This window comes from Terrapene carolina, unplaced genomic scaffold (genome assembly GCF_002925995.2).
Source record: "Terrapene carolina triunguis isolate 2854851 unplaced genomic scaffold, T_m_triunguis-2.0 Scaffold89, whole genome shotgun sequence".
In the NCBI taxonomy this organism is placed as follows: Eukaryota; Metazoa; Chordata; order Testudines; family Emydidae; genus Terrapene; species Terrapene triunguis.
Genome location: NW_020664440.1, coordinates 33,633,284 through 33,646,119, shown reverse-complemented (window position 1 = coordinate 33,646,119; position 12,836 = coordinate 33,633,284). Strand labels below are relative to the sequence as shown.

The following is a 12,836-nucleotide window of genomic DNA, read 5'->3' as shown; positions in this document are numbered from 1 at the left end:
CCGGGGGGGGGAGAGCCGAGCCCCCACCGGGGCTCGCCGCCCTCCTCCCAGGGCTCCGGCCGCGCTCCCCCGCGGCGCCCTGCCTGGGCGCCCGAGGGGGAGAGCCGAGCCCCAGCCGGGGCTCGCCGCCCTCCCCCCAGGGCTCCGGCCGCCCCCCCCCCCCGCGCCGTGAGAGGGGGGCGGCCGGAGGCTTTTTCGCCTGGGGCGGCGAAAAAGCCAGAGCCGGCCCTGCCTGCAGTGTGGATGGCGGGCACCAAACCTCAGTGGTGCTGTGACCCTGTGTGCCAGGTTGCAATGCCACCCACTGAAATTTGGCCCAGCCACCCCTCCATCATTTTGGGTGCTCTCGCAAACAGGAGGCCTGGGGCAAACTGCCCCTGCCCCGGGCAGCCCTGTGTTCAGTATGAGAAATAATAAGAACATAAGAATGGCCATACGGGGTCAGACCAATGGTCCATCTAGCTCAGTATTTTATCCTCTGACAGTGGTCAGGTGGTCAGTGCCAGATTCTTCAGCGGGAATGAACAGAACAGGACAGTTTGAGTGATCCAGTCCCAGTCATCCAGTCCCAGGTTCTGGCAGTCAGAGGTTTAGGTACACCCAGTGGTGGATTAATGATTTTGCCGCTCCTAGGCCCTGAAATAACTGCCACCCCGCCTGCCCCTGGCCCCGCCCCGACTCCACCCTTTCCCCACCTGCATTCCAACCCCTTCCTCAAAGTCCTGCCCCAACTCCGCCCCCTCCCTGCCCCTATTGGATCCCTTCCCCAAATCCCCGCCCTGGCCCCGCCTCTTCCCCCAGCGCGCCACGTTCCCCCTCCACCCCCTTCCCTCCCTGCCCCACGAAACAGCTGTTTCGCGGCACAAGCGCTGGGAGGTAGGGGAGAGAAACAGGCTGCGGCGGCACGCTCGCAGAGGAGGCGAGCTGGAGCAGGGGAGCTTCTCCGTGGGTACTCAAATTTGCCGCCCCTGCAAATTTGCTGCCCTAGGCCTAGGTCTTGTCGGCCTGGGCGATAATACGCCGCTGGGTACACCAGGAGCATGGGGATCCATTTTGGCTAATAGTCAATACCTAGAGGAATCTTTTAAGGTTGTCCCCCCCCAGATGAAGGAAGCGGCTGAAAAATGATTCATCCATGAAGCTGAGTGTCTGTCAGGGCTGTCTTGGTGAGCACTTGCAGGTGACTGTCCATCACGCCCTCTGATATTGTTTTCACCAGTCCCTGCTGCTTAGGGATAAGATAGCTTTCATTCTGGTGTCTGTCCTGCTGCCTGAGCGAGCCTTTTGGTTTAGCCTTAAATTAGGGATGTGTTCATGGTGTTTCTTAGGCTGACTTGACATCTCCCTGGGTGAGGCTGCCATCTTGGAAGTGGAACAAATTAAGCTCTGATGCCTCTGTTGAGTGCCAAAAGCCAAGCCAAGTAAAAATTCAGTCTCTCTCTCACGGCAGGCAAAGCTGTGTCCCAAACAGACTGCCTGTTTCCAAGATACCTTTTGACTTTACACTTGGTTGTAAATTGATACATTTTGCCCTGCATACAGAGGCAGTGGTTCTGCTGCAATGCCAGAAACTTCGGTTTGGGTTGGATTAAGGCTCTGCTGTATGACTGACAGATCCTGCAGTTCTGCCTTTGGTCACAAGATGGAGTGTGAGTACCCAGTAGAGAGATTTGCCAATAGTGGCATTCAGTGGTGAAATACAGTCCCTCACATAGTACCCTCTCTTCTTGAGCCATGTGCCTTCCCCCTGGCCTACAATAACTCATTACTGGCTTGGAAACAAGAACTGACTCACTGAAGAAAAATAGTTGTTACATTTTATATTATTTTGCATGAGTCACAGTGAGCAAGAGTTCAGTTCAAAGTGATGTATCTCCCTCGAGGGGTTCCCAACCAAATTTCTGACAGCTAATGTGTCACGCAGTCCAGTGCCATATATTGGATATTTCTGGAGGGCCCAATGGGATGTTTAATGTGCCAGGCTGATGTCAATGGAACAGAATGCTCCAAAGGAAAAAAGTCTCCTTCTGCTAGATGAATGATGGAGTGGACCTACGGTATTTCTCAAAAATGAAGAGTTCCATAGCTGAAGCATTTCTTTCCAAAGCAGGAAATATTTATTCAATGACTGTATTCTACTGAGGCTGTCACTTTGACTGATGGCCATGGCTTCGTCACTGACAATTGCTCACTATGTCATAATTAGAAAGGTTCATTTCTATTGTCTTAGAGAACAAAACTGGTCTGCACTTCATTCAGTCATAAACTGCCCTGCTACTGAAGTGTTTGTTTTTTCCTTAGAGAGTGAATAATTTTTTATCAATTTCTGGTTGGCTGAAGTTCTTGTTTGTTTGTTTTTAAATAAGGGACAGCTGTTCATCAATCCTGTTGGTCGGCCTGAATTTAATTTAGAAGAGAAATTTAATATATAGCACCAATATTTTTAAAATAGTATTGATGGAGGGACCAAGAAATTACAGTTTAAGTGTAAAATACTAGGAAAGACTCCCTATCATGGGTTCTCAGCTTGGGGATTACAATCCACAGGGAGGTTGCCAACAATTCTAAGGGGTTTTTTGACCACCCTCCCTTTCTTTATGGCGTGGGCGCCTAAAACTTTTTCCTTTTGTTACATAGGGAGGTATGGAAAAGGTCAACTACACTAAAATTAAGCTGGGTACTGAGAAAATCAGTGAATTCATAGGGATGATGAAGAAAACATAGAGTCTGATCCTCATCTGGTGTAAATTGGCACATTGCCATTAACTGCTGTGGAGCTACATCAATTTATACCATCTGAGGCTCTGGCTGACAATCGACGTACACAGTAGTATTAACGAGTATGCAAGATTAGAAATTATGATTAAAATATTATTATTCAAAATTGGCCTAATAACCATTGTCAGAGAGCAGTAGTAAGTGGACACAGATAGTGCTCTCAGTGTTCTGAAATTCTGATCACCTATTGAATACAATTTCCATTAGGAATAAAGAGTACTCAGCCCTTTAGCAGCTCCTGTGTAAGAAAAAAGTGACTGATGAAAAGACCACAGGAATTGGTGTTAGTCCTAATCTTGTTCACTCTATACGACAATGACCTGCAGGAGGAAGGTGTGCAACTTGTAGGTGATATAAAACTCAGAGCTTTGGTCAAAATACCAAAGAGGAGGAAGAATGGTATCTAGGAGACCTAGACAGGGTAGACATGGGAGGCAAAGCATCTCAAACTAATGAATATGGAGAAGATGTAAATTGGTGACTTGGAAAACGGCTCTGTTGTCATTGGTGACACTCAACAAGATAATGATTGAGGAAGAAAAGATGGTAGTGTGTGTGAACTTGAAATAATCTGTGGCAGCAGTTAGGAAACCAAGTGCAATAGCTTTGAGACAATTGTATGCAAAATAGGTCCATGTTCATAAATCCCTCTCCTTAGAATTAATTCATTCCACCCTTTTCTGCCACTCCCTCCCTTATGCCCGTCCACTCTTTTCACATAGAACTATAAAAGCATAACAACTTTTGGACCCAGATCTTGCAAGCTGCTGTACATAGGTGACACACCTAGGCCCACAGGAAGATCCATGGGTTGCTTGTGGACACAGAGGTCTGACCATACAGAGCAGCATGCAGGATTGAGGCCTTGGTCATTACCAGTTCTGGGCCTGATTTGAAATGGCATGCTACAGGGGAAGCCTTTATATACTACTATCAATCCCCTGACTCCTCCAGACCTCTGCCCACACCAAATAGTGTTGTTTGAGCTTATTCCTTACTTGTTATAATTCTGTACTGTCTTTCGTGAATATCAACTGGTATTCATGGGATGGCTGTCTACAGCTCTTGAAACCAAAGTGTGGGGAGGAGAGGGATTCTTGCAAATTACTCATATGAAGTTCTGAGACTTGTAGCCATATTTCAAAAGCATGTTTAGTGCAACAAGTGTCTGGGTACAAAATTCATGAGCCAATGGAAACCCAAGCTGATAAGCTCAATAATGTTTTGCTCACAGAAGACCCACGTAGACAGCAAGCAGGCTTTACCTTGTCTGTCAGGAATGCATGTATTCTGATTTATTAATTAATGTAAGGAAAAAAGGGGGGAGTGGACATTGTACTCGGCAAATTAAATGTAAAAGCACACATGTTCAGAATAATATACTTGTGGCTCTTGTATGCTCCAGCAGTGGAAAAGGACGATCAGAGAGAAATACACACTGCAGACTGCCATATATACAGTAGGCTAGTCTCTTTCTTTCTTTCCTGAGGCATACATTTTAAATAATGTTGACACTTCCTTCATGGAACACATTCATTTGCATTAATAGGTAAATTTATGAGGAATTCATTGTGCTTGGCCAAATATGGCTAGTCAGAATAAGTTTCCTAGGACTCAAACATAAGCATTAAACTTCTGGGTTTTTTTCAGAGGTGCTGAGCATCTGCAGTTCCCATTGTTTGCAGATAGAGTTGTGGTTGCTCAACGCTTACAAAAATCAGGCCGCAGTGAGAAATGTTATACACACTACAGATTGCTGCACAGAATCTGTTTCTTCTGCTTAATTTTTCTAAATTACTCTTCTTGTAACTTATTCCACCTTCTTTTAGGTTGCTTTCCTACCACTGCCTTCCAAACAATGTTATTCTGTGAAATAATAATGAAGCAATAAGGCACACAAGAAGGTATGTGTCAATTCAACCTGTTTACATTTACAACTATTTTATTTTTTGGTTTGTAGGAAACATAGGCAGCATATATGATTGGCAAATTCCAACAAGTAAATTGCAAGAGATCAATTTTTTAATATTTTACATTTTTGACTAATCTTTCATGAATGACGAATCAATGCTAGTACCTGGTGTACTGCTACAGTCAGGGCAAGATGCTTTTGTGAAAAGATCTTGCTCCTTGCTACCTGATTTCTCAAATAAGCCTAATACTCTTTTGCAGAAGGACTGATCAGGACTTTCACCTGAAAAAGCAAAAGCAGGGCATTCTGGCCTGCGTGCTTCATACAGGTCACTAGTATTTGCAAGCATTTCATCTGATGTAGTAGGGATATAATCCTTGATGTTGATTCCTCTGATCAATTCTTCAAAATATCGTCGCACAGAAATTTTATACTTTGATGGATCCTGATACAATGACCTTCCTTCTATAAGTTTTTCCATCTTGCTCCTGAGTTTTTTATCCTCTTGAAGAAATTGTACTGAATTGGAATGTTGTTCCAAAAGAGTTTTCATTTGCTGATAAAGCTGCCTGGGGGCTTCAGTTTCACTCTCTACTAGGTGCAGTTTTTCTAATTTTGTTGAATAGTCCTTGTGTAGTTTTGTCTTCAGTTCTGCAATTCTGCACCTTATCCCTTTAAGTAAACTGATCCCAACTGTGTCAATCATCACCTTGGTGTCTGTAGTGCTGGATAGGAGTTCATTGATCAGCTTTTCTGTTTCCTGTTTAAAAAAAAATGTATGCAGGGTTTCTTAGTAATGTCCACAAGAAGTTTTCAAAATAGTTAAAAGTGTGAGAAGTTATTTTAACTTTCAAAAATAATTTTGGATCTAGATATATGTTTTAGGCCTTAAATTTTAAAGTGGTTTCAACATTGCCTCCCATTTGTGCTCAAAAGCAATTGTAGTTGTAAATAATTGCAATTACATTTTATAGCACTTTGCGTTCAGAGTTCTGCTAAGGTCAGGCAGGCCCTTAGGCCTTTTGTAGGGCAGGAAGAGTTTGCGGGCAAATAGTTTCCTGATTGTATTGTGTACAACTCATAGTCTTTAAGGCCAGAAGGGACCATCATGATCACCTACTCTAACCTCCTGCACATTGCAGGCCACAATACCTCACCCATCCACTGCTGCGGTAGGCCCATAACCTGGCTGAGTTACTGAAGTCTCAAATCTTGATGTAAAGACTGCAAGTTTCAGAGCATCTAGTTCAAACGAGCAGGTGATATGTTCCCCATGCTGCAGAGGAAGGCAAAAGAAAAAATCCCAGAGTCTCTGACAATCTGACCTGGGGGGGAAATTCTTCCTGACCCCATATATAGCAATCCATAGACTCTTAACATGTGGGCAAGACCTGCCAGCCAGACACCAGGAAAAGAATTCTTTATAGTAACTCAGAGCCCTCCCCGTCTAGAGTCCCATCTCTGGCCATTGGAGATATTTGCTAAAAGCAGTCACCAGTGGTTCATATGCCATCGTAGGTGACCTCATAAACCTCCCCCCATAAGCCTTATCAAACTTAGTCTTGAAACAAGCTAGGTTTTTTGCCTCTAGTACTCCTTTTGGAAGCCTGTTCCAGAACTTTATTCCTCTGAGGGTTAGAAGTCTTTGTCAAATTTCAAGCCTAAACTTGTTGATACTCAGTTTATATCCATTCTTGTGCCAGCATTGGCCATTAACTTAAATAACTCATCTTCATCCCTGGTGCTTATCCCTGTGAAATATTTATAGAGAGTAATCATATCATATCTCCCTCAGCCTTCATTTTGTTAGGCTAAACAAGTCAAGCACCATACATTTCCTCTCTTAAGGCAGGTTCTCCATTCCTCTGATCATCCTAGTAGCCCTTCTCTGCACATATTACAGTTTGAATTAATCTTTCTTAAACATGGGAGACCAGAATTGCACACGGTATTCCAGTTGAGGGCTCACCAGTACCTTGTACAATGGTAATAATGCTTCCCTAGCTCTACTGGAAATATCTTGCCTAATGCATCCTAGGATTGCATAAGACTTTTTCACTGCTGGATTGCATTGGTGACTCATAGTCATCCTGTGGTCGATCAATACACCCAGTCTTTCTTTTCCTCTGTCACTTCCAATTGGTAAGTCCCCAGCTTCTAGCAAAAACTCTTGTTGTTAGTCCCTAAGTGGATGACCTTGCACATTGTACTATTTAATTTCATCCAATTTCTATTACTCCAGTTTTCAAGGTCATCCCAATCTTCTTGTGTGACTCTCTATATCCCAGCCAAGTGGAGGTCAGGCATCCACAGAAGATTGAGAGCCTGGGAAGGAATAGGGTTAGCAAGCTCACATGACCCCAAATAACAAGGGACAATGTAAAGTCATCAGAGAAGCCTACCGTACCATTAACTCTTGGAAAATTGTCATCAAACTTTGCCAAACCACATACAATCTACATGCCTACCCTTCTCATGTTGACAATTAAAAAGCTAAAGATATTTTAGTCATTCTTTCACAGGCCCTTCAAGAAGGTTGGGGGATCAGCTACACCAGTGCCAGATTTAGCTTGTGAGTGAAGTCACATGACAAATGGTCAGGTGACTAAGGGAATTTCTAGGAAAATAAGAGCAGCCTGCAGTTCAGTAAGAGGGAGCCAACTGTGAGGGATGCCAGGGAAAATAGCCTTTGGAGTTTGTGATTTATAAAAGACCAGGAGGGCTCGGGAGTATAGGAAGTGTCCCTGGGAAGAAGCCAGGTGGGTTGAAGCTACTTGGGGACAGACAGACTAATTGTTTAGAGCTCCCAGGGCCAGGAACCCAAAAGCTTGTGTCCAATCAAGCAAGCAAGTATAAATGTAAAAGGCTGGCTTGATTTCAGTTGAATGTAGTGTTACCTTTGTTCAGCCAAAGGAGAGGCTGGCCAGGCAAACAAGAAGAGTTCCAGACTACTGGATCCTGGAGCCAGTGATTCTATGCGTCCTGCAAATAACTAGGCTCAGAAAATGAAAGCACACTCTACTGCGTGCACCAACCAGGACTGCATATCCTCTTGGACCTGTAAATAAATCCCTTGCTTCAAGGTGCCACAGGGATCAGGTAGTATTCCCTGCCCCGTACAGTATTATACATTTGGACTGGTGCCTTATGGCTTTTTTGCCTTTCTCTGAAACATCAGATATTGGTCATTGCTGAAGTCAGGATACTGGGCTCGATAGCAGTGGTGTACAAACTGCAGGGTCAACTGTGGGCCGCACAAACTGAATCCTGCAGGGTCCATTCAGAGAATTTCCAACCCCTCCCTCAGAGTGTGCCCTACCAACTCTCCAGAGCCACTCACTCCTTCCAGACCTGGGATCTATTGAATCTTGGATGATTTTGGGTGGGGGCCTGGCTCCTATTTGCTCCTCCCAAGGGCCTTCAGGTGTACTGGGTGGCCTCTCCCAAATCTGCCCCACCAGGTAAAGACCATGGCCTCTGCTACCCCACTGAGATTATTCTGGAGGACAGGGTTGCATGTACCCCCTTTGCAAATAGCATCAGCCAAGCTGTGTGACTGTTCATCAGTCTGAGTTCAATGATAATACTTAAAACTTTTCATCATCAAAGTGTTTGATAAGCATTGACTAATTAATCCTCCTCACACTCCTGTGAGGTAAGCTTTATTAACCTCATTTTACCTATGGGGAACTAAAGGCAAAGAGGTTATGTGATTTGGCAACATCACAGAAGAAGTCAAGAGTCAGGAATACAACTTAGTCTCACGCTCACACCACTAAACCACATCATTTTATATAACTTAATCCTTTCCTAAGGGCTATCTGCCTAAACTTGTATCGAACATCAGGTCATGTCATTCTGTTAATAAAACTGAAAGAAAGTGAGTCACTTGTACTATACCTTCCTAGCTTGTACTGTGCCTTCAGATTTCTGAAGCAATAAGTCTATATCTTTAATAAAAGTCATTTTTCTTGCTGTGTAAGCTTCAGACATTTTTGCAACACTGTGATGCTCATGGTTTCCAAAGAGCTTGCAGATTGCACAAATTGGTTCATCATCAGTCAGACACATCTGAGAAAAGAACATAGTCATTTTCTAGTACAGCCATGTATGCTTACACGTTGTCAGCTACGTAGCACACTGACCCAGAACATTAGGCTTAGTCTGCTAAGTAAATACTGGTGCAATTGTCGAAAACATGTTCAGAGTGAAGCTGAGATGGTTGTCTTCAAAAGGGCAAAATTCATGCTACAGCAATCTTCAGTTCCATTGGCATTCTCCAGTGGAACTTTAGTAATCCAAACTCCTCCAAGCAACACACATTAGATTTTCTACCCCAAAAGAAATACTCTCTCCCTACTTCTTAAGCATTCTTAAGAACAGATGCTGAAAGAAGGTTAATTGTTACTCAAGCTACGTTGCACTTTACGTTCAACAGGCATTTCGCAAGTACTATATATATATAATTATTTAATATTTATATCACAGTAGTGCCCACCCATAATTAGGGATTGTAGTAAGTGTTGCACAAGCACATATGAAATCACAATCACTGCCCTGAAGACCTTATTGTCTAAGAAGACAAGTAATGTATAAAGTTTGGAGGGGGGAGATGCATACCATTTTATACACGTTAGGTTTATAATTGTCAGGAAACAAAATTACAGTAGGAGGTGAAGTTGAACTGTTCTCATTTGTCCATCAAGTCTTTATTAATTGGTTGATTTCTTGTACGCATCATGGCAGAAATAGGTCTTACGGTTGGAAGAGAACAGTGATTTACAGATTTGTTCACGAAGGGTATTCCGTGCCTGGAGGAAGGCACAGAACTGTCTGTGTGAGAAGCGGCTGAGCGGGTGGATGAGAGTGGCTTCACTGGTGCAGTGACTTGGTAAGGGATAAAAGCAGACAAGCAGGGAGAGGCAGATTTATAAAGGGCTTGGAGTGTGAGGATAAGATACTTGAACTAGATGCTGTGAAATAGGAAGCCAGTGAAAGGTTTCAAAGTGGTGGTGGGGCTCTTTAAAATCAAATGAACAATGTACACCTTCTGAAGAATTTTTCCTTGTTTTTCAGGTTCATTCAGTTACTCATTCTTAAACTATAGTAATTTTTAGTGGGTCTCCCAGTTGTTGGAGTGAATGAGGCTTTAGTGTCTCTTGAACTAAATGATTTAGTAATGTTTTGATGCCCTTTTCTCTAATGTTGTTGCAGGAGTGACAGTTGTTGCTTGTTGTTGGGCCATTGAGAAGGTGTGAGAGGTCTAGTGGCCTGACCACCAGAATGAGAGCTAGGAAATCCTGAGATATTGACTTCAGTGCGACTACTCATGTGCTTCTAGCTAGGCACGTTTATGTAACATTCTGAGTTATGGCCTCTGTAAGTAGCCCCACAGAAATCAATATGACTGCTTGTGGAATAAAGCACTACTCAATGTGACTACAAGTAGCAAAACTCTGGCCCTAATTAGTGAATCACTTAATCTTTGTGCAGTGCTTTGAAAATGTAAAGCACTAATTAATAATGACCTTTTATATCATTATATTTTGTTTTTGCAGGGTGAATCTGATTTCATGAATTTCATTAGGAGGCTGGTAGTTCTTCCAACTGCAAACCACCAACTAGACTCCTCATCTAGATGGAAGTAATCCATTTGGGAAAGAAGCAATTCAAATGGTAGGATTTGCCCTTTACTTATGTTTTTATAGTCTAAAATTCAAATGATGTGGTTTATTTGTCACTGAACATGATATAAAGGACTAGCTTGTTTAGAATATGACTATTCCACTACAATATCCAACCAATAGAATTCATTTTGATTAAGTGAATACTGAACACTTACAGGACAGATTTGGTGTGCAAATAACTAAATAAAGGAAAAATAAGAAATATGTAAATGTATACCAAATTCATATTTTCCCCATGTTCTTCACATATTTGGGATAGCTGGTTTTGCTCCTGGGCACGAATGTTTTCAAGTTCATCCTTAAATTTTTCCAATATACTTTCAACCAGAATATTTCTCGGTAATCCAATTATTCCTCTGCCCCTCAAATATATGACCTAAAAGTGAGAAAAACTGTTACATACTATTTGAGAGACGCAGGAGACACTTTGCTTCTTTGATAGTTTCATAGCTGTGTAATGTAGAAACAGTACATCGGCATTCTTCAGTTGTGGTTTATATTAATTTGATCTTGTACTGAAATACAGTACTGCAGCGAAGTGATCTAGACAGCAATTTCCTCCTAACGTATACCTTATAAATCTAAGGCTCATCAGTATCAGTGGTCCAAATTCTGCCTTTGAATAAATGTGTGCAAAACCCACATTTGGAACCAAAAGGAACTGAATGTGTGCTCCCACATACAGAATTTAGCCCCTTGTATTTAAGCAGAGACCCTCACGTGGCTTCTGTTAATAGTTAGAGAAAAAACCCTCATTCAGAGCTAAATCCTGAGGTTCCAGTCCAGGAGCTCTTACTCATTTAAATCAATTGGATTCATTCTTATGAATAAGAGCTGCAGACAGACTCCTCCATTCTTACTTGAGCAAAACATCATTGAAGTCAATGGGAGTTTTGCTCCAGTAAGAACTATGTAAAAACCTAGGACCAGATTTTGTCACCATTTCTCACATCGAGTAGCACCACTTGAGAAGTAAAGTATTGCTCCATGTGAATAATGGTAGCAGATTCTGACTCTAAAAGAAGGACTTCAATTAACTTGCTAAAGTCTATAAAACCACAGGAATATTAAGCTAGTTATATTCAAATTAATGCAAGAGAAGGAATTAATTTACATGCGATATAAGCACAAGTCCTGTAGATTTTGAAAAAACAGTCAGGGAAAAAAGCTGTATGATTAAAATCCATGGAAATGTTTAGTTTAAGACTGATATTTTATAGCAAGTGTTCCAGCATATCCTTGTTCCATGTCTTTCCTTTTAAAACATGTTTGCCAACAATTTAAGCAACATTTTCTGAAAGAATTTAAGAATTGTCCTGCCAGGTTCTTGTGATTGGATCAGGATAGAACATTACATGCTTGGACCTATAGTCTCCATGGGCTGCACCATTTTTAATAGATGTCAGGGAAGTCACAACCATCTGCTCCATTTTATTAAATTAAATTAGGTATGGCCTCTGGCTCCTTGCAAGCTGGCAATGTGCCCCTTCAGTTGGGAAAAGTTTGGGCAGACCCTTGTCTTGCAAATAAAGAGAAGAGCTCTGACTACAGAGAAGATTAAATGAGGATCTCTACTTACTTTCCTGCACATAGGACAGCAGAACTGTCCATTAACATGTCTGCAGTTCTGGCGGATGAGGATCTTTTCCAGGCATTGCTTGCAGAAGTTGTGAGCACAAGTTAGGACCAGCACTGGTGGAGTGAACAGCTCCAAGCACACTGGGCAGGAAAGCGCCTCTCCCAAAGCCTCCATGGTACTGCTGCACCTCATGAGGAAAGCCTTCTAAGATACCAGCTGCAGCTATCCCTTTCTTCCAGTAGCTGGTCACCACCCAGGTTCTAGAACAACTCTGAAACCTCTGTGACAGCAGCTCCATGGCGACAAGCATCAACAATCTGTGCAACCATTGCAGGATCATGCTCCTCCAGGTTTCTGGAACAGTTGAGGGGGCAGACAACCAGTCCCAGATGTCTCCTTTGGGACAGTGATGTTTAGCTGAGACTCTCAGATCTTTGATTACCCCAAGCACATATATTGTCACTGAAGCACCCCTCATGTTCTCATTTCTCTTGGAATGCTCAAGTCTGTCTTGATTTAAGTCTATAGGTGGTGAAACAGCAGGGTAGGGGAGGACAGCACACAATACTCCAAATTTAACAGATTTGCATCCAGATGCTTCTATTAAAACAAGTTCCTTCTGATTTTTAATTCAGATTTCTCTCCCCTTTCCTTTCTTTGATCCATCTCTGTTAAATTTTCCTTTAGCTAACATTAGAAGCTGCTTGGTGAGTCTCTAACTTTCATTTCACCTGTTACCGCCTAAGGGTCTCGAGGGGACATCAAAGGTCCGTGGCCCGGTGTGCTTAGCACCAATAAAGACACCGAGGGGAGAAAGCAAGCCAAGTTTATTTCAGAGCTCTGAAATGGCACTAGGAGACCAGCATGCCTCAAATCCAGT

General features: G+C 42.8%; 1 protein-coding gene across 1 annotated transcript; it reads right to left on the bottom strand.

The window, feature by feature from the left end:
• Positions 1-4,820: 4,820 nt before the first annotated feature.
• On the bottom strand, positions 4,821-12,130 carry LOC112112751 (tripartite motif-containing protein 54). The gene is made up of 4 exons (XM_029911202.1): positions 11,957-12,130; positions 10,595-10,753; positions 8,591-8,761; positions 4,821-5,450 (listed from the first exon to the last, which is right to left on the bottom strand). The coding sequence occupies exons 1-4, from the start codon at positions 12,128-12,130 to the stop codon at positions 4,821-4,823; spliced, it is 1,134 nt and encodes a 377-aa protein (XP_029767062.1).
• Between the last annotated feature and the right edge of the window lie 706 nt (positions 12,131-12,836).

Excerpts from the sequence above, each read along its gene's own strand:
- LOC112112751 (XM_029911202.1), bottom strand. The coding sequence starts at position 12,130 with ATGGAGGCTTTGGGAGAGGCGCTTTCCTGCCCAGTGTGCTTGGAGCTG. Across the intron at positions 8,762-10,594 it reads ATGGGGAAAATATGAATTTG|ATGTGTCTGACTGATGATGA; the intron begins GTATACATTTAC and ends TTCTTTTCTCAG. Across the intron at positions 5,451-8,590 it reads GCACAGTACAAGCTAGGAAG|GAAACAGAAAAGCTGATCAA; the intron begins GTATAGTACAAG and ends TTTTTTAAACAG.